Below are 25804 nucleotides of genomic sequence, written 5' to 3' on the forward strand. Positions count from 1 at the left end.
GAAAGCGTGTCGCGCTCTCGCTAATCCAAATGGCCAAAAAGGCCATACAAACGAACAGGTAGTAGCAAGAGCGGCCCGCCTATGCGCGAGTCATGATGCAAATCACATGCTATTTATCAAGTGGACCGTCAAGCCCTTGAGTCAGTGCGATCTTGGACCGAGCCCGCGTCCATCATTTTTGATGCAAATGGCCACAAATTTCTTAGGTGTCAAAAATTGATTGTTGGGCTTGTAATAAGTACATACATGCATCTTATAAAAAAAAACTGCATGGCGGTGAAGGTCATTTGGATCCGTGCCCATTTTTCACGCCCTCAACCATGAAGTACTCTTTCTCAAAAAAAAAAACATGAAGTACTCTAATTGTCCTAGGGATAATAATGTTTTGGGCCACTTTAAAAAAGGTAAACAGGATTACAGGAACCTTGTTCAACCTCGGTTCTAGCCACGTATTCTAGTTTCATCGAGTTTTTGTGCATCCACCAAACGAATCCATATATTGAGGAAGCTTTGGTTTCACATCTAGTTAATGGAGAGTTCGGCGCAGGCACTCACACATCCGGTATATGAGTGTAGTCTGAATTCTGTAACTCAACTCGTTCAGATTACCGGGCTGGCGTGCTCTCTGATTTAGCCAACTTTGGAACTACTCAATACCGATTGTGTATCTCCTTTTTGTAGAATTGTATTCCCTCCGATCCTAAATTCTAGTTCAAATCTGAACTAAGACCACGACAAAAAATTTAGGATTGGAGGGAGTAGTTTTTAGAACATGGCTACCCCCATTTTTGATCAAGCAATGGAAATAACTTTATCTGCAAACCTGAAATTACAAAATTAAAAATTCATGTCAAACTAGCAGTAACCTTTGAAGAAGCGCAATTCGATTCTATGGACCCACGGCTCCGAAGAAGCGCACGCACCCGCTGGTTTCCCCGCCAGGTATCATGTTTCCACTCTAGATTGCATGTGTCAAAGAGCCTCTAGCTAGCTAGCAGTATATCTCCCAATGTACAGTTTTTTGTTGTTGTTGAGAGAAACCGATATACAGTTCTGAAGACTGTCTACAATTTGCAGGTTAACATTTCTCTGCTGCAATCTGTCAAGCACTTTACAGCCCAGCTTTATCTTTCGACCGGTTCCACAATCAAAATAGGAGATAACGGAGCAAACACCCAAATTTATAAAAAAATCCCAGCTTTACACTGAAAGCATAGTTACAGACTTCTACTGATCACCTCGGGAAACCTCTCGGGTGCTGTTGTACGGCATACATAGATTTATCGATCATGTCCACAGACCACAGGTGACACACTCGCTCATGCATACATACTGTATCTCACATCACACTAAAGATATCCATAGACCATGTCCAAACTCCAAAGGCTATAACGCGCCTACATAGACTTACCTTACTACTCGATGATCCTAATTGGATTGGATGCCCTCAACTGAATCGGAGCAATTCAAAGCATCAGTCAAGAACCTGCAGGCTGTAGCTTCCTTCGCCGCCGTCGTGAGCCTGTGCGAGGGGCGCCCTGCCGTCGGCCTGCGGCAGCGCAGGTGGCAGCACGACCGGCCCCTCAGCCTGAGCAGCCGGCTGCGCCGCGTCCCGGACCGTCCGGCGGCAGAGCGGGCAGTTGGCGCGCCAGCGGAGCCACGTGTCCACGCACTCCACGTGGAACCTGTGCCCGCACGGCGGCAGCAGCCGCGCGAGCTCCCCCGCGGCGAGCTCCCCGAGGCACACGGCGCACTCCGCCGCCTGGGCCAGCCTCGTCAGCGGCAGCGCTGCGATGGCCGCGTCCGCCAGGCGGGCCCCCCAGCCTCCAAGGGGCCCGGCGCCGGCCACGGCCGGCAGCCGCACTATCGCTCTGGCGCGGGGGACGCCGGCAAACCTACTGCAAGGACGGGCGACTAGATTCGCGCAGCACCTGTTGAAGAAGGAGACGAAGATGCCGGCGAAGATGGCGATCAGCAGCGCCATCATGAAACCCGCCATCGGTTCCTACCAATTCACCTAGCTAGGTAGATCCTCTTCTCCGACTCCGGCCCAAGAACACACGCCTTGCTGTTCTTGTGATAGTGTAAAGTTGGATGGATGATGGGATGGCCAGGGCCGGGGGGGCGTGATTTAAGCCTTGGACATTTCTTGTGGTGCCATCCTTTCTGGTGGATTCGGGAACCCAAAAGGGGACTGGGTTTGTACGTATTTGCTGTTGGATATGTATACCCTGCTGGATTTGGAGAAGGGATCAAGGGATAGACTCAATTCCTAGGATGGGGATGCGAACAATGCAAGCAAACAGACCAGAGAAGATCTCTATACTTCAGGTTTTAATTTGCTCTTGTTTTTAACCTCAAGGGGTAGAGCCGTAGAGGTGGCCATAATTGGCAATTCGAGAAGTTGTTTAATCTTCTTGACACTAATTTCAGTAATTTGAACCCGACTCCCACGCTTCTGGATTCCGCGCGTTTGATCATATTTTTGCCTTAAATACTCAGTGTTCTAGCATCTAGGTTTTTTTTCAGAAACTACGCGGGAAAGCGCGTTATGCTCTCGCTGATTAAAAAGGCCACCCAACCGAGTAGCGACAAGAGCGGGCCGCCTATACACAACAACACAAGTCATGGCTCAAACGTCCCACTACTTCTCAAATGGATCGACAAACCCTAAAGGCAGTGCAATCATGGACTGAGCCGGGGTCCACCATTTGTCGCGCAAATGGCAACAGCTTTCTTTGTTGCCTCGGAACTTGTAACAGTCCAATGCACCTTCCCAAAAACTTCAAGGCGGTGAAGGTCAACCCGTGCCCATTGTACACGTCTTCGTCCATGAAGAGTACTTTCATTGTCCTAAACACAAGGCTTTGGGCGGCCACCCCAAAAAAAGGTAAAGGAGAAGCCGAAGGCTTTAGAGAAACGTAGAAGCTTTTGGAGCAAGGGTTGTTTAAAATGAAAGCTTTATTATTACCGCCTTTGCACAATATGCATATTAGACCAAAATTTTACATTATTCACAGCAACCTGGAAACAAAAGACCCATCGAATAAATGTGATAGGCCAAGTGATGATTCAGAACAATTTTTATTTTTGAATATATTAATCCAAAGGCGGACCGAAAATGAGTCCGAGAGTGTTTCGGACTCACCTGGAGTCCGAATTACATGCGGATAGGTGGCTGCGCCAATGAGTAGCGGCCACCTGATCGTTCGCTGTCTAGAAACGATGAGTCCATAGAGTTAAGTCTGAGATAATATTATAGTTGATGACAAAAGGAGATGCAGACAGGGCGCGGAACACCTTATCATTTCTTGAGTCCCAGATTCTCCATAGAATCAATAGAAGATGGTGCATCCCATAGGTCCTGGATCAAGTAGCTGGCAGAGTGCATGTTTGTCAAGTATAGCCAAAGAGTTGATGCACAGATATAATTCAGACAAATTTTTACTTCGAACAGGTTTCAGGTCGAATATGGCAAGTGCATGTTTGTCAAGGATAGGCAAAAAACTTCTCTGGTGCCTACTGTGTTCACATGTATATCACACAGAAGCATGGTAAAACAACACGGAAAGGTAATTTAAAAAGCCCCAAGCCAAGCTGGTGCAAGTCCTCACTCCTCAGTGACTAATTAAAACACAGGCATTCTTTTATCTGCAAATTACTACTCCCTCCGATCCTAAAATATTACATGTATCTAGACGCATTTTAAGAATAACATCCATATTTGAGCAAATTTGAATCAAGAATTTAGTATCCAAGGGAGTATTTCTTAGAACAGGGCCTGCCCCCACTATCCATAAAGTAATGGAAATAACTTTATTTGCAAACTTGAAATTACAACATTAAAAATTCCTGTCAACCCAACCATGCATCATGGCTCTGAAGAAGCGCAAGCACCAGCTGGTTTCCTCGTCAGGGATCATGTTGCCACTCTAGATTGCATGTGTCAAGAGAGCCTCTAGCTAGCTAGCAGCATATTATCTCCCAGTATATTATGAACTCTAGCATACAGTTCTGATTTCTGAAGACTATCTAGGAAGACAATTTGCAGGTTAAAATTTCTCTGCTAACCTGTCAAGCAGCTTACAACCCAGCTTTATGTTTCTCCAAACCAATCTTTCGACCGGTTCCACAATCAAATCAAAGAGATAACGGAACAAACTCCAAGATTTATAAAAAGCCCGGGTTTATACTGAAAGCAAAGTTGTACGGTATACATAGATCGATCGATCATGTCCACAGGTATACAACATACTGTATCTCACATCACACTATAGATCATGTCCATAGGCTATAGCGCGCGGCCGAGTGGCCGGCTCCTGTATACATATATACATATAGACTTAATTACTACTCGATCCCTGGATTTGATGCCCTGAACTGAATCGAAAAGAAAGGCCCAAGGTGGAGCTAGTAGAGTTGCAGATCGGACACACATCGGACCATGATCGGACGGAGCAAATTAAGCATCAATCAAGAACCTGCAGGCTGATGTGGCCTTCGCCGCCGTCGGGAGCCTGTGCCAGCGGCCCCCTGCCGTCGGCCTGCGGCAGCGCAGGCGGCAGCACGACCGGCCCCTCAGCCTGAGCAGCCGGCTGTGCGTTGACGTCGTTGACCGTCTGGCGGCAGACCGGGCAGTTGGCCCGCGAGCGGAGCCACGTGTCCACGCACTCCACGTGGAACCTGTGCCGGCACAGCGGCAGCAGCCGCGCCGCCTCCCCCATGGCGAGCTCCCCGAGGCACACGGCGCACTCCGCCGCCTGGGCGACCTTTGCCAGCGGCAGCGCCGCGATAGCCGAATCGGACAGGCCGGCCGGCGGCCTCATAATTTGGAGGGACGATTGGACGGCCCGCAAGAACACGTAGAACGGCAGCAGGCCGCCCTGGGTCCGGCCCGGCCCGGCCTCGGCCTCGGCCGGCACCGGCTCCGCAGCTCCAGCGCCGGCGCCGGCGCACCTGTTGAGGAAGAAGACCAGGGTGCCGAAGATGCCGAGCAAGGTCACCAACATGTACGCAGCCCCGACCACCCCGGCTGCGTCCATCGATTCCCAATTGGCCTTGCTACTAGCTCCTCTTCTCCTCCTCGGCGTTCTTGTGTGAGAGTGTAAAGTTGGATGATGGCCGGGGCCGGGGCCGGGGGAGGCGTGATTTAACACGGACATTTCTTGTGCTACCATCTTTTTCTGGTGGATTTGGAACCGAAAAGGGAACTGCATTTGTACGTATTTGCGGTTAGATATGTATGCCCTGATGGATTTGGAGAAGGGATCAAGGGATAAACCCAATTCCTTAGGATGGGGAAGCCAGCAATGCAAGCAAACCCTGCTTTAATTAGGGTTTAATTTGCTCTTGTTTTTAACTTCAAGGGTAAAGGTGGCCAAATTTGGCAATTTGATAAGTAGCTTTTACTTTTTAATAGTCTTGACAATAGTTTTAACCTCACTCCCTGGTGTCTTAATTCTGCGTTCAATCAGATTTTTGCACCAAAACCTCTGTGTTATAGCGTCTAGTGTTTCTTTCGAAAACTACGTGGGAAAGCGCGTTGTGTTCTAGCGTCTAGGGTTTCTTTCGAAAACTACACAGGAAAGCTCGTTGTGCTCTCGCTGATTCAAATGGTCAAAAAAGGCCATCCAAACCAGTACCACCAAGAGCGGCCCGCCTATACCCAAGTTATGGCGCCCGCATGCTATTCCTCTGGTGGACCATCAGGCCCTAAAGGCAGCGCAGTCCTGGACTGAGCCCGGGTCCACCATTTGTCGCAAATGGCCACAACTTTCCTAATTGCCTCGAACGTTATCAAGTGTTGGGTTTGTAACAGTTACATGAATCTTCCCAAAAATGCAAGCCCGTGAAGGTCATTGAATCCAAGCCCATTTTCCATACCATCGGCCATGAAGAGTACCGTAACTATCCTAGGCATAATGTTTTGGGCCACCAAAAAGGGTAAACATGAACCTTGTCCAGCCTCGGCTCTAGCCACCTATTCTAATTTTACCAAGTTAGAGTACCTTGGAATCTGACTGGTTGTTGTGCTCGTTGGTGTGGTTTTAGGTCTGACTGTTCTGTTTTACGGTTCTCATCTTTGACAATGGCTGCCGCCCTCGTGCGCTAGTCTATTGGGGCCTTAGAACGACGACTTTCCCGCCGTCTATTACAACAAACTCTCATTTGATAAGCTTTGCTCAGATTCGGTGATGGAGGGGCGAGGACGGCGGTCTGCTTCAGCTTGTTCTGGTGATTGTAGTCGTCATTAGGTGGTCCAAAGACCTATTTGTCATTTTTTATTAACTATTAATAAATCGGTATACCTTCTCACAAAAAGAATTAGCCTGATCAGCCATCCAAAATTTTCTTTCTTAAGAATGAAAAGCAGCGCCGGCCCCAGTTTTCATAGAAAAACATAATTTTTTCCTATTTTTTAAGCTAAGATCATTTTGCCATATTTTTTACTGTTTAATCATTATTTTATATGTAAATTTATTTAGTTCTTGTTTTTAGTGATAGAGTACACACAAACTAGTCACAAAAAGGAAAAAAAGAGTGCACACAACCTAGTCGCAAAAAGAAAAAAAGAGTGCACACAAACTAAGCGCGCTCACGTTCAACACTAACACACACGTCATGCATACACCCCCCACGCTAGTGTCATCAGCACCCACTGGTCCAAGGCATTACTGTTGGCTAGTGCCTACTTTCCTATTTCTTCTCGGCTATCTATTTCTTTTATTCGGGATCAAGTTAAACATATAGTTTGTCTCTTAGCTATTGCTGAGAGTATAGATCTTATCCTTTACTTTATTTTATTTTAAATAAATAATTTGGCCCAGGTGGTCACATTTGTCATCAATCACATCTAATTAAGCGTGTTCAAAACCTCAAAATGTATTGCTAATGTCTAGCATATATGGTACCCTCAAGTGGTGGTTTTGTATAAATATGGCAATTACATTTTATTAGAAGTAATTTTAAAATACATTTTCCTAGAGTAAAAATTATTGGTTTCTGAATACATCAAATTTACCAAAGGAAACACCCCATACAGGGATTTTGTTTTAACTTAAAAGCATATAGGAACAGAGAACAATAAACTCGCAAATAATATTTTGTACACAATACTGCATATTTTTAGAGTATCACAATACTGCATATCAAACACTATTGTGCTGGCTATTCAAAATCAAAACTCTGAAGAATTGATTCATTTTCAGCTTCGGCGCTCACGGTTACTATCATTTCATCGAGTTCCTTCGAAATGGTTGATGACAGCAAGTGAATCTGGGCTTTTGCAAGATCCAATAAAGCCCAACTACCAAATATTGTAGGACACCATGGATGGGCCCAGTAAGTAAATCTGGGCTTTAGCAAGATCCAATTAGGCCCATCTAGGCGATCCAGTCCACACGGTAGGAGGCCCAGTGGTAACCACGGCCGCGCCTATATACTCCCTCTCGCACTTAACCCTACCGCGCCGCCGCCGCCTCCTTCTCCTCTTCCCTTGCTCCGTTGCTCGCTCGCCGCCTCCTTCTCCTCTTCCCTTGCTCCGTTGCTCGCTCGCCGCCGCCGCCGCTGCCCGAAACGCGATGGCTCCCACCAAGAAGACGGTACGAACGCTACCTCGATCCCTCCTCCTTCTCTTCCTCCTCCGCTGGGCTTGGTTTTCTGACGGGTTTCGCTCCGGGCTTTGCAGAAGAAGAGCACGGAGAACATCAACAACAAGCTGCAGCTGGTGATGAAGAGCGGCAAGTACACCCTCGGCTACAAGACCGTCCTCAAGACGCTGCGTAGCTCCAAGGGTATGTACGGCTGGCCTCTCTGCTCTCTCGGTTGGTTGGTTTGATCCGTTACGGTGAATGTATTGGTTAGGCCCGCTCGCTTGCTGGATCCAAATGTCAGAAATGCAGAATCAAATCTTCTTGCAGATCGCAGCGTAGCCTCATGTGTGGAGACGAGCGGCTTATGTTTGTCCTGTGGTTGTTTGTGTGTGGAACTGTAAGAAGCTCGTGGCCTCTATGACTTTAGCTGTAGGTTGATTACTGGTAGTAGTTCTTAGTAGAATAAGTTGCAGATTTGTAGTAGCACGGTACAATGCTCTCCATGTTAGGATATATTCAATGTACTGCAGTCTGTAGTTGTTCGGTTTTGGATTGCACAGCCCTTGAGTAGTAATGCCAGCCTCTCGATTAAGATTCCCCCAGATCTCTTCCTTATTAATGGGAAATTGAAATAGGGTTGAGACCATTTCTAGGTTTGTGCGACGATATATCGGAATTTACTACAATGGGACTGAAGTTTACCTCTTTGGCTTGCTTTTGCCGTGCCCTAGAGATGAATACAGCGCCCTAGAACGATGCAATCCTCTTGATTAAGACTTCTCCAAGATCTCTTACATATCTGCGAGAGAATGGAGGCTGCAATACCTGCTGTTTGCTGACGTTGGTTCTCATATGTATTTTGTAGTAGTTTCAGGTCATTGGTAATGTAAAATCTGTAGGTGTTCTCTTAAGATGTTTTACATATCTGCGAGGAATGGAGGTTGCAATACTTGTTGTTTGCTGACGCTAGTTCTCATTATGTGTTTTGTAGTCATTTCATGATATTCATAATCTGAATTTTGTAGGTGCTAAGGTCTTTAGTTATGTTATGATTCAGCCCCATTATTATTTAGTGGGGAACCACATGGAGACTTATTTCAACATGATTTCTTATTCTTAGGAGAGGCAGATTAAACAACATTCAGGTTATTCTGATGTACAATTAGCCATAATGCTCCACAATGCCATCCTCTGGGTGAAGTTTCTCCAAGATCTATTTCTTATCAATGGGGAGTTGAAATATGCACTGAGACCATTTCTAAGTTTGTGCGACGATATTCACTGTGTGCTGTTTGGAATTTAGATTCTAGAATGGGACTGAAGTTTACCTCTTTGGCTTGCTTTTGCCGTCCCGCAGAGATGAATACAGCTCCCTAGAACATTGCCAGCTTCTTGATTAAGACTACTCTAAGATCTTCTAAATATCTGTGAGAGAATAGAGGTTGCAATACTTGTTGTTTGCCGACGTTAGTTCTCATTGTGTGTTTTGTAGTAGTTTCAGGTTATTAGTAGTGTAAAATTTGTAGCTCAGGGCATTTGTAGTTGTTGATGTTGTATAGCTCTGCAGTTTACCGCTTTGTTATAATTCAGGCCCATTCTTATCCAGTGGGGAACCACATGGAGACGTATTCTGAAATGATTTCTTATTCTTAGGAGTGATAAATTTCTGTTAGGAGAGTGAGATCAAAACCATGTTCAGGTTATTCTGATGTACAATTAGGCTCAAATGATTGACATCATGGCGTAGCCACTGCATCTTTGTAATCCTACATGTCTGTAATGCTTGTGCTATTCTGGTTTAGCTGTTTAAGATTGCCCATTGTCATCAAAGCTTCAGATGAACTAATTTAGTTTGTACTCCATATTGGTGTTCTTTTACATGTGTCTCTGTTCAAATATTCTAATTTGTTTATTTGTGCAGGGAAGTTGATCATCCTTGCAAACAACTGCCCTCCACTTAGGAAGTCTGAGATTGAGTACTACGCTATGTTGGCAAAGATCAGCGTGCATCACTTCCATGGAAGTAAGATTATTTGATCCTGTTTGGAACATTTTTTCCAATGCTTATGTTTGAGTGGTTCTCTGGTATAATATTTGTTAAATTATGTGGCTATGTTCTTTCAGACAATGTTGATCTTGGAACTGCCTGCGGCAAGTACTACAGGGTGTGCTGTCTCAGCATCATTGATCCTGGTTCGTTGCTGTCAAAATCCTTCTCTCCTGTTTTTTCATTTGGTCCTAGTGACTTACTGAACTTTTGGTCACGTCATGCTTTCAGGTGACTCGGACATCATCAGCACCGCCCCTGGCACCACCCAGTGAATTGGAAGAAGCTCACCTATTTAGTCCAGATGATGTTAGGGTGGAGTCATTGGTTACAAGGCCAATTGTCACTTGCTATCATTGAGTTGGAGCTGACAAATACAGTTTCAAATTTCATATGGCTGTTTTGCAAGACATTCCTATAGTTTTGTTTTATGAGATGTTTATTTTCATGGAGCAGGCTACTTTTTTGTTCTATTGGCTACCCTGGCGATTAGTATGTTGTTGTGTTTGGCTTTTCATCTTGTGTTGAGAAAGTGATGTTGTGGCGTATTCACCCGATTAATGGCACTGTGATTTATTGTGTGATGCTGGGTTGACGCTCATGTCCTTTTAATAGCAGCTAATAACAATACGAATAATACATAGTTGGTAATAATAAATGATAATATAATTAATACATTGACGCCTTCTGAATCTGTTGAATTCATTATTTATGCGGTTCCATCTCCGTTCCAAAATATTGTACTGTAGCTGTGATCGCTTGTAGGAACTGCGCGGTTGTTCTTCAGCATAAATACGAGTACATTACGAAATCATGGATCAAAGGACCTACTTGATGGTACAGAATGCAAAATCCCAGAAACTCAATTGCCGACGACCAGCGGCTATCCGTGAAAAAGAGCATGACGGATCCACTAGTCACTAGATCTTCGTTATCGGAGCCACAAAATTATACAAATGAAACCTACAAAGCCCGATTTTGCCGAAGTTCCTTGTGGGCAACCTCATGACCTCCGTGCAAGTCCCATCGCGAGGATCATAGGCTCGCACCACCCGCACCTTGTCTTCCCTAAGATAGTCATAGAACAGCAGCTTCACGCCGTCAGGCATCACCATCAGAGGCTCCATGATCTCCGAGGCCACGGCCGCCGGGACCGCGTACGCCTTGACCCACACGCCGCCGCTGCCGCCGGCCCGCAGGAGCCATACGTTGGTGCACCTATGGCCGCCGCCGCTCTCGCTCCATCTGGGCCATGCTAGCTCCGTCTGGACCATGCACAGGGCGCCGCCGAGCTGGGCCACGCGGATCTGCCGCGTCTCGGCCCACAGCCCGGGGTGGGCTCCCAGCGGGCCGTGGATGGGCTCGTCGGCCCACTCCTCGCTCCCGAGGTCGAAGCGGAGCACGCTGTCCTTGTGCATCCCCGCCGCGGCCGTCGATCCGTTCCGGAAGTGCGCGACGCCGTTGAGCACGGTGGCCGGGATGACCACGCCCTGGAGGAAGCAGAGGTCGAGGCAGAGCTGGGCCGGGGGCGGCTTCGCCTGCCTCCATCCGCCGCCGTCTCCTCCGAGCGTGAGAACCTCGCAGATCTGCTCGGGGTCGCCGTAGCGCGGGGGGAAGCGCTGGACGAGGCGGACCGCCTTGTATGACCCGGACCCGGATCCGGCGGCGCCGACGCCCAACGCGAGGATCTCCCTCTTCCCCGGCGCCGGGCAGGTCAGGAGCAGCTTCCCGGAGACCAGATCGACCGCGCGGATGATGCCTTCGTCGGCGCAGCAGACGACGCAGGGGAAATCGCCGCCGAGGGTGGAGCAGAAGCTGGGGTAGGTGCCTAAGCCCTCCGTGATCTTCCGCACGGCGTTGCCCTCCGTGTCCAGCAGCAGCACGCGGCTGCCTTCGCCGTGGTAGCCCGTGACGAGCAGCTGCGGGTCCCCGTCGGTGCGGGAGTGGTGCGCCGCGAGGAAGGCCGGGTCGGAGATGAGGGCCAGCCAGTCCTTGGAGACGCACCGGAATCGGCAGACCGACTTGACCGGAGTCCGGGAGAGGATGTCGAAGATGACATCTCCTGGCAGCAACGACACGGCGGCTGGTCCAGGCATCGCTCGTTCTTGAGATTGTCTGTCAAGACCTTGATCGTACGTGGCTTAAGGATAGATGTTTATATTATTTTTTTCAGACTAAGCAGTACTCCAGTTATGGACCGAAAATATACAGCGTGATCTGTTACGTACAGATATAAAAAGGGTAATTCGTAAACAACCTGGTCTTTTTTTCTCTGGTAATTAAAAACGATTTTGCTATACACCCCTGGTTTTGTTTGAAAACCAGGCAACGCGCTGCGCGTCCGATCGTTGTTTTGAGATCTGTGTTTCTTTGACGGGTCTGGTTGTTTCGTCCGACCGCTCGCAGCTTTGTTTCTTTGAAATCCGTGCCGAGTTGTCTGTTAGCTGGTGGAACTATCGAGAAAACGGAGAGAGGAGAGGCGGGCGGGGAGGGGCTTGAGGCGATTCTGAGTTCCTCGTCGCCGTCCTCTGTCCCGGCCGCGCCGCCGCCGTCCGGTGAGCTCCACCTTCCTATTCCCCGCCTCTCTTCCAGCTTCTTTGTGCCCGTGTCACTGTTCTCGGCGGTTCGTTTTGCTTCCTGCCCGGTGAAATAGCGGGAGGGGGGCGGGGGCAGGAGCTCGCTGCTCTGTGGATCTGGCGTAGTTGTTCGCGAGGGTCTAGGTTCTCGTTTCCTGGTGTGCTACAGCAGATCGTTCGTTGTTTTGAGGTTTGCTCATCGGCTGCGACGATTTTTTGGTTTATGCGTCGCGGGAGGACGCCATTCCCCCCCTCGCGTGGGGCTTTCGTGCTCTGCAGTGGCATCTCCAGGGGCGTGCGGGGACATGTTTTGAGAGGAATTGTTTGTGTGTGGTGCAGAGCAGGGAGGTGTACTACTGTAATGATGATCTGTTTTTTGGGGATCCAACTTGATGATGTGTGGTAGTTGCCCTGGGGTGGTTAGGAGGGGCTGAGCTTGCTTGCCGATGGCATTTTTGTTGGATTAGCAGTACTGTCATGACACTTTTTGGTGTTGGTTTGTTGGGGCATAGCAATTCATGAGCAATGACAGCTCATTTTTAGCCTGATTGCTCCAAACGCGAGGAAATTGCATCCCCCAGTATTATCTAGTGTTCTATAACTGCAACTCGTTATGAAAAACGTAACATATACATGCAATTTTTTGATAGGTTTTTGATTGCTTAAGCTGATGATTAATCGTTACAAGCGCAGTGATAGATTTTTTGATCGCTTAAGCTGATGCTTTTTTTCTGCATTTTTTGATTTGTAACAACTTGCAGACTATGTTCAGCTTTTTAGGTACTGCAAGCTAGCGATAGGGATGAATTACAGGTAGCGATTTTTTTGTAACTCCACCATTTAAATTGGCTTTTCTACACACCCACCTGAAAAATGGCAATTGCGTGTGTGGTTGTATAGGTGCAGTTGTGTAATGGGGGGTCTTTTCCACCCCTGGATGACAGCTAGCGTCCTTTTTTGATTTGATCATTTTGCATGTGATTTGGATATGTCCAAATTCATTCTGCTTGTGATGTTTTGGTCGATCAATGTTGCGTATCCCTTCTCCGTCTGGGCTGGGGGGTGGGTGGGGGGGGGGGGTGGTACCTTTAGTGTATGAATTTTTTGAAAGCACGTCAACCTGAATTGTGCATATTCGTTACTTATTGTTTTCGGTTTTTGTTTCTCGTTAATTTATCTCTTTTGATGCATGAGCATCATGCCTGACATTGACTCTTTTGATGCAGGAGCATCATGCCTGACAACGAAAACGTTGTGATGCTCAATGTCACCACTTGAAAGTTAGCACGCCTCTTTTTTTGCTTTGCTTGATTTTTTTTCCACTAAATTTTGCTGTGTCCCTTTTTTTTTTACGTTGTTTATTTGATAGAGGCAAAAGAGGCATGAAGCCAACCAGGTGCCTGATCATACAAAGGCTACTAACAGGGGAAATTTGGCTTGGTTGTCTCACATCATCAATAGCATACCATATGTCAAGAAAGAGATTATCTGCGGTTATGAGTTCCCCTTTGTTTTCCATCTCAATTCTTCTGGCGCGCCTCGGTCTTTTGCCCAATGGATAGTTGATCACATCCAGCCTGAGAGTTCTGACATTATTGTCGAGAGTGGTAGTATTCATCTGGGGGCAGACACCTTTTCTGACGTTATTGGGTTTGGAAATTCTGGTTTGGATGTGAAAGTTGATTTTGAGGGTGCAAAGGAGCAATTTCTCTCACTAATGGGATTTTTTGAGCTTCCTACCATCAAACAGCTTGGCAAAATGCTCCTAACCAATGATCTTGCAAATGATAAATATTTTATCTGCTTTATGGTTATTTTTCTGTCCAGTTTTTTGTGTCCTAATTCAAGTACATACCCCAGCGTCAAGTACTTGGGTTCGTTGCTCATCGCCAATGATGTGAGGATTTACAATTGGGCATCATTTGGTCACAAGTGGTTTATTGAGAGTGTCATTAAATATCAAAAGGATAAGAGTAAATCAAAAGCTTTGTCTTCAAGGTCAAATCTCACTTTGGGGGGATGCATGTATGTCGCGGCAGTACGTCTCACTCTCCTTAAACCTTTTTATCCTTGTTTTTATTTTAACAGCATTATGAAAGGCTCTTTTTATGTTTTCCCCTTACCTAATTTCTGGTTTTCAGGTCAAGTACCTGGATTTCGCCGATTTCGGCGAAGTGAAACTTGATAATTCTTTCCCTAAGACTCTAGTTTGGAAACATGATCTTATCAAAGATTTCGCTCGCCTTGACCAAAAGAGTGCTCATGAGTATGGCTTACGGAATGTATGTGTAGTTTTTTTTTGCATCAATTTTGTGATCTTTTTTGACTTTTTTCAAAAAAAATTCCTAACTAATTTGCTTATAGATGTTCTTTTTCTTTTTCGAAGGTGAGAGATTTATCCAGGACTTGTTATGCTTCTGCTTCCAAATCCACTTGTGTCAGCTCATATCTGCCTCATTTTAAATCTTCTTTGGAGAATTTGTTTCGCGATTCGCTACATGATAAAGTAATGACTCAACGTTGTTTTTTCTAAGTTCATGTAGCCGTCATCCCTTTATTTTTTGCGTTAATGGCTGATATATAGTGGTATTTTTTCTTGTGTTTTGTAGGTGGTACAAGACATATGCAATCTGTTTGAAAGATCTGAAAATAATCTTGGACGCGATGTCATGAATGCTGCGGGGCAGTTTTCTATATCTGTGCTCAACTGTATTCGAGATGCTAGTTATAAACTGAAAGGGTCTACTTCAAGTGGGAAAGAGCTGTCCCCTGTTGTTAATCAAAACCTGGCTGCATTTTCTGGAACTGTTCAAAACTGCAACAGAAATTTTGAAGCGATTGACGCCGATGCTGCTGTTGATTCTCAAGCAACTGAAAAGATTGAAGATTCCTATGACACCGAATGGGCACATGATTTGCCGAACCAACTGTCTGATGCTGAAACTTTGGTATTTAATTCTGACACGGAACAATTAAGCAATCAAGGTATTCTGTGTGTGGTTTCTTAATTGTTTTGTTGGGTTAATACATCCTTTTTATGTTAGCGAGCACTGTTAATTTTCTCACTCTGTTTTTTACCTGATCATTCGTTCAAAGGAACATGTCGGAATCTTGTGAATGAAGTTTTTCCCCATGAAAGCAATAAATCTGGCACTATCCGTGGACCTGATCGACTTGAAACTCTGAGTCCAGAACAACTACAGTCGATGCGTGTGAATTTTAACTGTAACGAAAGTATGATCAAAGGTACTATTTGTGCTGAAATTGATTCTCTTTTTAATTGTCATTAGTATGAATTATAAATTGTGGGTTTTTTGACATGCATGGATGTACAAGATGTTGTTCTTTCTCAATCGAATACTAGCGCTGTTTTGGCTTCTGCGCATGATGCCCTCCCTAACATCGACGATCACGAAACTTCTGAACATGGTCGCTTAATGCCGACGAATATGCATTCCGATCTTGTTGACTCTAAAACCTCAGGTACTATGACCTTTTTTTCCAGGTACTGTTGGAATAGATGTAATTCAAATTGAAATTTGTTTTTTACTATGTATCTGAGTTCTATTTTTTTTTGCAGGCCATTGTGATGCGGTATTGCCGGAAATTAGTACCCATTCGAGGTTTGTGCCTATCCCCTCTGATGATTGTCATGTTGCGCCGCCAACGTGCCACGGTCATGCAGTTGCAACCTCTAGCCCTCCTGATTCTAACATGCAGAAAACTGCAGGTACTGTGCTTTTACTTCATTGTTTCTTGCAGTGGCTTCACCTATCTTTTTTAAGACCATAAGTGTTTGATCAGTTTGTGTGCCACGGGTTTGTTTGGTACTGACAGTTCAATTTTTTTTAATGCAAGATAACTCTCTTATGCATTTGCATGATGAAGCCACTGTTGGTAAGTTAGCATCTGATGATATCGATGTGCCTGTTTTCCCGCTTGCTTGCAATTCTGATTTAAATGGCATGCACACGATGGGTACACCCTTTTTTCAGGTTCTCAGTTTGTGAAATACAATTATAAATTCTCTGTGTCACGTTTTGTATCTTTTCCCCTTCCCATCCCCATACTAGTAGAACTGTTTCTTGTAGAGAGTGCATCATTGTTGTTTTTCTGCAGCCCCTCTCGAAAACTTGCCTGAGAACGCTAAAAATCAATTGGATCTGGAAAATGTGCATAAGCCAGCGGGAGAAACTAATTTGCATGTACAACCTACCAGTTCTGCATGTCAAGATCAAAATCCCGACGGGGAACTCTTGTTTGGTAAATATTACGTATCCTAACTTCTGCATTAAACCCTATGGCCTTTTGCCTAGTTTTTTTGTGTGTTTTCAGTCCTGATCTTTTTCTTTACCTTTTTTATATTTTTGCTCACATCTTTTGAAGACACCAAGCATCCAATGAGCAAATTCGAAAGGATGAAATTGAAATGGAAATTAGTTCTACCGAGAAATCCTGTTCCGAAACAAGTCCCTTATTTCCACAACGACCCAACTTTGCCTTCGTTCCGCTTGTGCGAATGGCAAGATGATCTAGGCAATATTATTGACGACCCCAAACTATGGCGCCCTCTTGATCGTGAAATTAAGACAAGCCAAGGCCACGCAGGTGCAACTACTAGTCGTACGGATGTTAACATCCAGGGAGCTTCGAGTATTGTGTTTTGTACGGATGTATATTTTTCTGCCTTGGCTTCACTTATATTTTTTTCCAGGGGCATTGGAGTTGGATAAATTTTTTGTGCCATGGTTTTCGAGGGAATTGATAGCTTGTCTTTTATTGCAGATAACCCTCTCACACCTTCCCACTATGAAGCCAGCATTGGGCAGCTAGAATCTGATGCTATTGATTTGCCGGTTTTTGGGGGTGTTGCTATTTGTGAAGATCCAAAAACTGATGGTAACTTTTCGTCGAACCAATTTTTTTCCCCTCGGCAAACCTTTTTGATTTTTTTTGTTTTGTACTCAGCTAATTATTTTTCTGACTTTTTTTCCCTTCTTATTGTTTTGATTAAATTTCAAAGACAGCGAGCCTGCGATGACCAAAGTCAAAAGGTCGAATGTTAACAGGAAATTATCAAAGCCCAGCAATATTGTTCCTAAACAAGTTCCTTACTTCCACGACGACCCAACTTTGCCTTCTTTCCGCTTTTCTGAATGGGAAGATGATCTTGGTAATAAGATTGAAGACCCAAAACAATGGCTGTCTGTTGATTTTGATCTTAAGTGTACCCAGCAGTACAACCGGTTTCGGCTTAACAATATATATAACAAACCCGCCCTTGCTAGGTCCAATGTAAGCTCCCGTGCAAATTTGCTTCTTATTCTGTTTGTTTGCTTTTTTCTGTCTACATTAATAGGTGTCTTTGATTTTTCTGCAGGTCAAGCAATACAACAATGTTCTCCAAGATGCCAACTCAGATCGCAGCAGGCACCCTACTGTGAGTTTATTTTTTGTTTTTATTATCCTAGTGTCGAAAACACTTATCATTTTTTCCTCCTCTTTTTGTTCTAACCTAGATTGCCAACTACAACCAACAGCCGCAATGCTCAGGAAAAGAGAATGCGATAGCATATCCCCATACCAGTTTTATGTACCCAAAGCCCACGCCCTCTTCGAATAAGCCATCTGAAATCATTGACCTGGTAAATTTTTCCTTTGCGTGTAGCCATGTTATGTTTTCACCTTTTTGCCAAACTTCAAATTTCTGTCTTGAACTTTTACTTACTTCTTGTTATCATCTAGACCTCAGAGTCAACGCCAAAGTCTCCCGACGTTGTTTTCTGTGGTGAAACCAAATTCACTTCGAGATGCAATTCTCTTTCTGATGATGCTGAAAGGATTTACAACAACAGTCTTAATCTCGCTAATTCTGGCTGTGCTAGTGGTAGCTCATCTGGCCAAGCTAGTGATAGTTCATCTGGCCAAAATGCAATGTATCGTCCAAAGAGGCATGTTCAGCCAAGTTACTGGAAGTTGTCCCCCTATGAGAACGCGCAATTGAAATGCCATCTTCAGCAGTTTGAGATCAAGTACTATAATGCAATTGTGTCTCTTTCTCAAGTTGAATCTGCTGCATAGTGAGTGTTTTATGTGCATAATTTTTTTCCTTTTTGCGTTTTCAATTTATGAGTTTGGGTTTTATGATTCCTTTCATTTTTAATCACCAGCAAAACAGCAATCAATTACGAGAAGGTTAGAGTTACAATAAAGTCTCTTGGAGAATCTCTCAGGGTCAGAGGGAGAGTAGACTTGTGGGTCCTCAATGGGTATTCTCGTAAGCTAAGTTTGGACGTACCTCCAGCAGAGTCTAAGAAAATTTTCCTTTTCAGCATTGTTGGGGTAAGTAAATTAAATTTTTTTTAGGCACTGTCATTGCATGAAGATTGTATGTTTCATCACTAGTTGTTTTTCATGCACCCGGTGGATCTACTTGTGCCTTTCAAAGGAGTATATATTGGGAAATCTTGAGAGTGAAGAACAAAAAGCTGAGTTATTGCTTCAAGTCAAGAAATCTTTCAAGAATGCACTCCCGCAGTTTGACAAGTGTGATCTGGTTTGTTTATATGAGCCTTACCTGTTTTGTTTCTGTTTTTTTACTTGCGTTTTTGCGTAACAAATTTGTATTTCAATTTTGGTATTTAGATATTCATTCCAGTCCTACATATTGCACATTGGTTTGCTCTTGTCATTGACATCCCTGAGAGGTGCTTCTTGATTTTGGATTCTTATTACAAGGAGGAATCACAGTATCACGAGGAAATCGACAACCGCATTGTGAGGAAACTTGATTTTGCAATGTATTTGTTTTTGCGCCTTTCCTAAGTAGCTATTTTTTGTACATCAATGTTGCTTGTATATATGCTTTGTTTTGTACATCGATTTTTGCTTATTTCCTAAATAGCTATTTTTGTGTTGCCCAGGCGTGTTTAGAACAATGTTGTCAGTGTCGAAAACAACATACAGTTTTGGTCAACTAAATTCTCACAACAACAAAATGTGTTATTTTCTTCAAAAAAATGGGAAAATTTCAAACCTGTTGTTGTCCGTCAGGATTTTCTGATACTGTATCCCTCAAGCAGCTTTCATCAATGACGACAGAATTCTGAGTATTTGGTCCACCTAATTTGTTGCACTATGTTCATCCAATTTTAGCAAATGTCAATTCTAATGAATTTCCCTTCATAATATATCAATGGAACTATGTAATATCTGGGGGATATAAGAGACCTCATTGTGTGTGTCTCCACTTGTCATCCAATTGGCTGATGAAGAAACGAGCCCATCCTCTGGCATTTCTTCTATGAGCTGTGTTCTTTGATCAACCACGCTGAATGTTTTGAATAACATAACAATTAATAAAAGCTCGTTTAAAACTATATATTTTCATATCGAAAGCAGATCAAAATAAATTGCATTGTCATCTTTTTTTTGCAGTGACCTTTAAATTAAATTGCGTCGATCCCTTTTTTCATCTCGCTCGCTATATTTTTGTGAGTATATTTCCTTTATTTTATTTTTTGAACAATGTAGCTATTTATTTGTCAATGTCGGTTCTTTTATATCGATTCCTCAGTTTCATTCTAATTGTAGCAACCTTTTTTTGCCTTTTTAAATTGCAGCAACTGTTCTTTTTTGCAAAGTGCCCATAGCCTACTTTTATGCAATTGCATCTTACAGCAAGTGCAATCTTGTTCCCGCGGTACACTAGGTGCTTTCTATGCATGTTTTCTGAATGTTGGACTATTTTGCCGATTTATTATCGCATTTAGTATCTAAGCGCAAGTAATTATATATTTGTTGTAGTATTTGCACTTATGCAATCCCCTGTATAATGACAGCGCATTTTTACCGTGGAAGGCTCGATTATAAGAATATAGAAGAGTCCAATATCCAACAGTAGGGGAGTCTTTATATGTAAGCTTAGAGGTTTGATTGGGTTTTGCAAATATAGTACACAAGAAACGCAATCGACTTCCTATTGTGTACTAGTTGCACTTTTGCATTTTACTGTTCTATGGGTGTGCAATGTTAGCTATTTTTTTTTAATTTTTTTTAAACTGAACATGTCTTTTTTTTTGCCAGGCATTTTTTACCAAGTAAGTGCAAATAATTCTTCATTGCGCAGTTGTTGCACTTATGCAATCCCTCTACATTGACAGTGCGTTTTATTTTGAACTGAAAGTGGGTGCAACTGGTTTTTGAATTTTGAACATACAGCATGACCAATTACATCAACTCTCTACTAGATTCACTTTTCTGCAATTATCTGTGTACAACAGCGCAATTCAGTGTGTTTCTTGGTTTCTAGCGGTTGAAAGGGTGAAATTACAGCCCAATAAGACATGATTTAGCATGATTCAGGGTGTTTAGCAAGCAGCAATTCGACAGTTGACCCATACCCTTTTCACTTTTTTTTGCACTATGATAATGACATAACATCATCTTGCATGCAGGCAGCTTCCAGAGAAGAAGAAGGGGATTCGGGCAAGAAGAACAACAAAGGGACATACCTTGAAGATCGAAGGTTAGGTTCCATGTCCCACCGATTTTGTGCCCCCCGGTCGCCGTGATCTTTTTACCCAGTCACCCCCCTGCGCCGTCAGGTGAGTTTCTGGGGATCCGCGTGCCGCTGATCTGTCCTGGGGTGTGTTAGCGGTGGTTTTGTGCTGCGTGGGGTCTTTTTTTGACAGGCTAGCTATGTGTGGGCCTTTTTTTTGCTTCTGCTTGGGCCAGAATGCACCCAGTGGGCTTGACTTACGGCACAAAAGCACCAAAACTGCCTGCTTTTTGAATGTTTGGCCAGTTCGCCTCCAAATAGTACATGTTGACTGGTTTTGCCAAAATTTTCAGGCGACTGCTTTTAACAGCCAAAATCAGGCGACTGGAAGAAGATCAAAATTCAGGCGACTGATTTCTGTTGCAAAACCAGGCGACTGCCTGGTAGACAGACCCAATTAAAAACGCCAAATCTTATTTGTGCGTGGGCACTCTTTTGTCCTGAGCTGTGCGCACACGGGAGCTCCGTCAGATCGAATCGAGCGGCTGTATTTCCTCCCGAACGTTTCCTTTTGTCAATTTTTTTGTCCGTTACTGTTTTTACTTCCGTCCTTATCTCTCTCAGTCTCTCCCTGCTCCTTATCTCTTTGTCCCACAGCCACACACCACGAGTTTCTCTCTTCCACGAATGGATCCCCTCTCGCGGTCTTGCCTGCTGTGCTCCACAGTCCACATCGGCGCACCCAGCGGCCCCTTGCCTCCATCCTGCGAGGGCCTCCGCCGCCACCTCCCTCTTCCGCGTGAGCCGCCGCCTCCGCCCCTTCCCTCTTCCGCGCGAGCCGCTGGCCTGCTGCCACAGCCGCTCCTTCCCTCCGCGAACCAAGGCCCTCCGGCAAGTTCGTCCCTGCGAGCTCCTGCACCGGCGACGGTGAGTCCTTTTTCCCGGCGATCGAGGTGCTGAACGTCTCCTCCAACGGGTTCACTGGCCTGCACCCCTTCCTTCCCGAGTCTGACGGTGCTCGACCCCTCCGGCTTCTCCCGCGACATCGAGGCTGCTGCACTCTGCTCCTCTAGCCTTAGTGACAGCTTTGAGTTAGGAATTTCTTCCATAAAGAGACCATCTTATTTCTTCGGATGTAAATTCCAGGTTAGAGTTACTTTTAGATTTTGCCGGATGTAGCTTTAACATGTAAGTTACTTTCATGAGTTCAGTAGAGTTAAGAGTTACTTTTAGATTTGGTGGATGTAGTTTTGCATGTGTGAGTTACTTTCCTAAGTTCACAAAATGCGTAGAGAAGAGTTTTGCTGGATGTAGTTCAAATGTTAAAAGTTACTTTTAGATTTGTTGGATGTAGTTTTGCATGTGTGAGTTACTTTGCTGAGTTCATGTGATGCCTAGAGTTACTTTTAGATTTGTTAAGAGTTGACTTTTTGAATTTTTATAGATGTTAATCGTGAGTTTGGACAAAGTAAATCTGGTAGATGTACAGAGTTCTCCTAGATAGAACGAAAGAAAAGGGAGATTTGATAGACTCTGAAGGAGACTGCGGTATGGGTTTTTTAGCTATTTGTTTTGCTTATGTCTGTTTGTTGAGTGACGTGTAGGAATTTGCTTCTGTGTTGTTTATTGAGAGACGCAGAGGGATTTGCTTCGTGGATTTGCATGCAGTGGACAACAAAACGGATCAAGCAGCTATGCTTCACTTCCCTTTATGGGAAATCTGGGACCACTCGGACATGTTACGTCGGGACGCACTCCCCATGCCAAAAAATGCGTGCGCACCACCTAGCCATCCCCAATTAAAAAACCCAGGTCTTTTCCATCGCGCAATATATTTCAGGAAAGGAGTTAAATCCCCAGCGTGGTTAATTCGACTGATGTTGCACGATTCAAACCAAAATGAACCTGAAATCGTTTTCAACTTCGGGTAATAATTTGAACATGTGTGCCAATTTTTATGAAACGGACGGAGTATGTATGTCCCATGTAAATAAATCAAGTGTAAAATAAAACTGATGCACATCAACTGAGACCTGAAAGATTTCATTGTGCGATGTCCTTTTTCAGAATTTTCTACTACAAGCATCTTTTCTCCCAACCATGTACGCCGCGCCATCGGCACCGGTTATTTTCACGAGACGATATATATATCATCGTGTCGATAATCTTCGCATGTCCGATTCGGTGACACAAGGCCATGTTTTTTGGTCCGCGTAATACACTTAATATTCTCTGAAAAATTACTTAGATATAAGAAGGCAAAAGGAGGAAGAGTACAACAAGTACGATATAGCAACTAGATCTCAGCCGAGACAAAATGATGCATGTGCAAGCTACAAAGACCGATTCCACCATAGAGGTTATTCGATGTCTTCATCACATCGATGCATAACCCGGTACGGGCATCGTAGACCTGCAACGTCGGGCCTAAGTTGTAAACACGAAAAATAGAAATCAGCAGCTTTGTACCATGTGACATCACCCTCGGCACCACAAGACTAGTGGTTCGGGCCATGGATATTGTGTAGGTCTTGACCCATATGCTCTCCTTGGGATCAACCAAGAGCCATATATTCGTGCTTGGATGGCCAAATGTCTCTTCGAGTTGAACCATATATAGGGCGCCATTGAGCTCGGCTAACCCGGTTGCCTCCGTGCTCGTCCACGACTCGTCGCTCACTTTCAATGGCCCTTTGATCATCTTCTTCCACTCTTCGCTTTCAAGGTCAAAGCATAGTACATAATAGTCATCTCCATCATCATCTACCTGCGGTATTACCGTGTAGTAGTCAAAGTCGCGAAGGAAGTACATGACGCCATTGACCGCGGCCGCGGCGACGGAGCTCTGGCAGTACCGGGCACGGATCCGGGTCTGGGGCGGCTGCGAGCGCCTCCACTCGACGCCGCCGCCTCCCAGCGTGAGGACCTCGCATGTCTGCTCAACATGGCAACCCCAGCGGCTGCCGAGGCGGACCACCTTGTACGCGCCGGACATGGCGGCACGGCCAATGCTGAAAGAGTACGACACTCCTCCCGGTCCAAATATCGGGAAGGTCAACAGAACCTCTCCGGTGGCCAGATCGACTGCACGGGCGCGCGACGGAAGCGTCGCGGGTGAGGCATATGGGGCTGTCCGGCAGGTTCGGGCAGAAGACCGTCGAGAAGAAGCCCACGCCCTCGATCACCCTCACGACGCTGCCGTCCATGTCCATCAGCTGAAGGTCATGTCTTTTGCTGCTGCCGGGTTCCTTGCTGGGAGAGCTGGTGATGAGCACGTGCCGGCGCCGGCGCGCGGCGACGAAGGCGGGGTCTGCGATGAGGGCACGCCATCTTTTGGAGACGCACCGGAACCGGCACAGGGACTTCACCGGCATCCATGTGAGGATGTCGAAGATGATGTCGTCTGGTAAGGACGCAGGGGTTTCGGCGGGTCCTGGCATGTTTGCTGGTTGCGTTGGAGAGCAAAGACGATTTGCGTTTTCAGATTAGCTAGTTGTTATCAAGGCCTTGTGTCGTCATCAGGGTCATCTGCTCTCCGTATTTTCTATGCAGCTAGCAGTTGTTGGATTGTATTCGAAGTCTAGAACCTAGTACGTACAACTCTGACACATGAGTTTATTACTCTCTCGGTCCAACAAAGTGTCTCAACTTTGACCAAATTTGAATGCATCTATATATTAATTCATGTCTAGATATATCTAAATTTTGACAAAGTTGAGACATCTTTTGTTGGATGGAAGGAATATAATAATTTATTTACTGGGAAAGAAAACAGCCACCCCTACGTGAAAAAGGAGCAGATCGACACCTGAAAAAATTCTGGACGAGTAATCACCTGATATCTATCTATCTACCTACCTGAGAAAAGGAGTCCTGCAGTCGTCGTGCGTCTTCGTTCGTGAAATGGGCGCCTTGGCACGTACGCTGCGAAGCAGATTTCTTCCGTGACGCCCCTCCCTCCTCCTTCCCCTACCACGCTGCGCGCCGACGAGCCCTACCCACGGCGGCGGCGGCCGAGACAGAGGAGCGGCGCGGGGATGACTCGGACCACATGGACAGAAGGCGCTCGCCTGCCTCTTCCACCCGCGTCTCTTTTGCTTCCTCTCGAGATCTCATCGTTACTCACGTACGGTGAAGAAGCTTTTTTTCTGCAAGACAGCAGCAATGAGAGAGGCCCGCAAGAGGAGCGACGGTGGAACAGTTTGGACCGACTCGTGGATTAGATTCCTCTAATTGTCATAGCATTTCCTGTGCTTTAAATTTCGTGTGTGTTTTTTTCTTCAGAAAGTATAGAACCACTTTTCTTTCTGTTATTTTTTTTAGGGAAAAACTGTAGGGGAAACCCATAAAGTATATTGCTAATAAATACTGCAGTACAACATGTTTGCTCTAGAATGATTTGTAGTACGCAGTAGTTCTTTCATTTGTAGTTTTACTGAGAAATGTTTTGATGTTACATTTTACATCTCCGGTACATCGATCAAATGTTCAATATTGACACTATTAAAAAAGACAAATTGGTTCGGCGATTTGCAAATACCAACATTTCGACTGATCGTTGGATTCCGGATGTCAATGGTTTTAAACCTATGTGCAAACCACCAGAAGCCACCGTTTCAGCAGCCAAAGATCTGCTGTGTGAGGACGACAAGAGGTGGGAAGAAAACATGTCGACTCCAGGGATTGCAGATATGTTGTGGGTCATTTTGAAAATGAATGGCCCCATGAACCACTTGGGATTATTCTCTCTAAAACGCACCGGAGCTGTTTCGGCGGGGGCACATTACTTCTGAAACATGTGAGCACTGATATCTTAGTGACAAAAAAGGGATGGGAGACATGTATGCCAAGCCTCCAACTTTAGGGGGTTTGGAAGATGAGGAGTAACAATGGGACAAGGCAGGCTAAGAGGTCTCGGTTCATTTGAGCTACTTTTGTTTTCTGAAACCTGCAGCCTGTTGTTGTAGAAAGTCTTTTTCTTGTTGGGTGTTCTGGTCTCTTTAATATGTTTGTGGCTAGCTGTAAATTTCAAGCTTGGAGTTAGTCACCGAGTCATTTCAAGTTAAAGTGGAGTTTTAATATTTTGGAT

At 45.1% G+C, this 25804-nt stretch overlaps 4 protein-coding genes across 4 annotated transcripts; 1 reads left to right on the forward strand and 3 right to left on the reverse strand.

The window, feature by feature from the left end:
• Positions 1-1474: 1474 nt before the first annotated feature.
• Positions 1475-1999, reverse strand: LOC104582094 (E3 ubiquitin-protein ligase EL5). Its single transcript, XM_010231424.3, has one exon. The coding sequence runs from the start codon at positions 1997-1999 to the stop codon at positions 1475-1477; it is 525 nt and encodes a 174-aa protein (XP_010229726.1).
• Positions 2000-4469: 2470 nt separating this feature from the next.
• Positions 4470-5042, reverse strand: LOC104582095 (E3 ubiquitin-protein ligase Os04g0590900). Its single transcript, XM_010231425.3, has one exon. It carries the CDS (start codon positions 5040-5042, stop codon positions 4470-4472), a length of 573 nt encoding a protein of 190 aa, XP_010229727.1.
• A 2406-nt stretch (positions 5043-7448) lies between these two features.
• Positions 7449-10191, forward strand: LOC100824364 (60S ribosomal protein L30). Its single transcript, XM_003563316.4, has 5 exons — positions 7449-7601; positions 7688-7793; positions 9514-9615; positions 9717-9785; positions 9871-10191. The coding sequence occupies exons 1-5, from the start codon at positions 7581-7583 to the stop codon at positions 9912-9914; spliced, it is 342 nt and encodes a 113-aa protein (XP_003563364.1). The 5' UTR covers positions 7449-7580; the 3' UTR covers positions 9915-10191.
• Positions 10192-23011: 12820 nt separating this feature from the next.
• Positions 23012-23710, reverse strand: LOC104582096 (putative F-box protein At1g30920). Its single transcript, XM_010231426.1, has one exon. It carries the CDS (start codon positions 23708-23710, stop codon positions 23012-23014), a length of 699 nt encoding a protein of 232 aa, XP_010229728.1.
• Positions 23711-25804: the final 2094 nt, after the last annotated feature.

This window comes from Brachypodium distachyon, chromosome 1, assembly GCF_000005505.3.
Source record: "Brachypodium distachyon strain Bd21 chromosome 1, Brachypodium_distachyon_v3.0, whole genome shotgun sequence".
Taxonomy (NCBI): Eukaryota; Viridiplantae; Streptophyta; class Magnoliopsida; order Poales; family Poaceae; genus Brachypodium; species Brachypodium distachyon.

What these genes read in the sequence shown, in the direction of transcription:
- LOC104582094 (XM_010231424.3), bottom strand. Translation starts at nt 1,999, where the DNA reads ATGGCGGGTTTCATGATGGCGCTGCTGATCGCCATCTTCGCCGGCATC.
- LOC100824364 (XM_003563316.4), top strand. Translation starts at nt 7,581, where the DNA reads ATGGCTCCCACCAAGAAGACG. An exon ending in GACGCTGCGTAGCTCCAAGG is followed by an intron (nt 7,794 to 9,513) that starts GTATGTACGGCT and finishes TTATTTGTGCAG; the next exon opens with GGAAGTTGATCATCCTTGCA. An exon ending in TCTCAGCATCATTGATCCTG is followed by an intron (nt 9,786 to 9,870) that starts GTTCGTTGCTGT and finishes TCATGCTTTCAG; the next exon opens with GTGACTCGGACATCATCAGC.
- LOC104582095 (XM_010231425.3), bottom strand. Translation starts at nt 5,042, where the DNA reads ATGGACGCAGCCGGGGTGGTCGGGGCTGCGTACATGTTGGTGACCTTG.
- LOC104582096 (XM_010231426.1), bottom strand. Translation starts at nt 23,710, where the DNA reads ATGTCCGGCGCGTACAAGGTGGTCCGCCTCGGCAGCCGCTGGGGTTGC.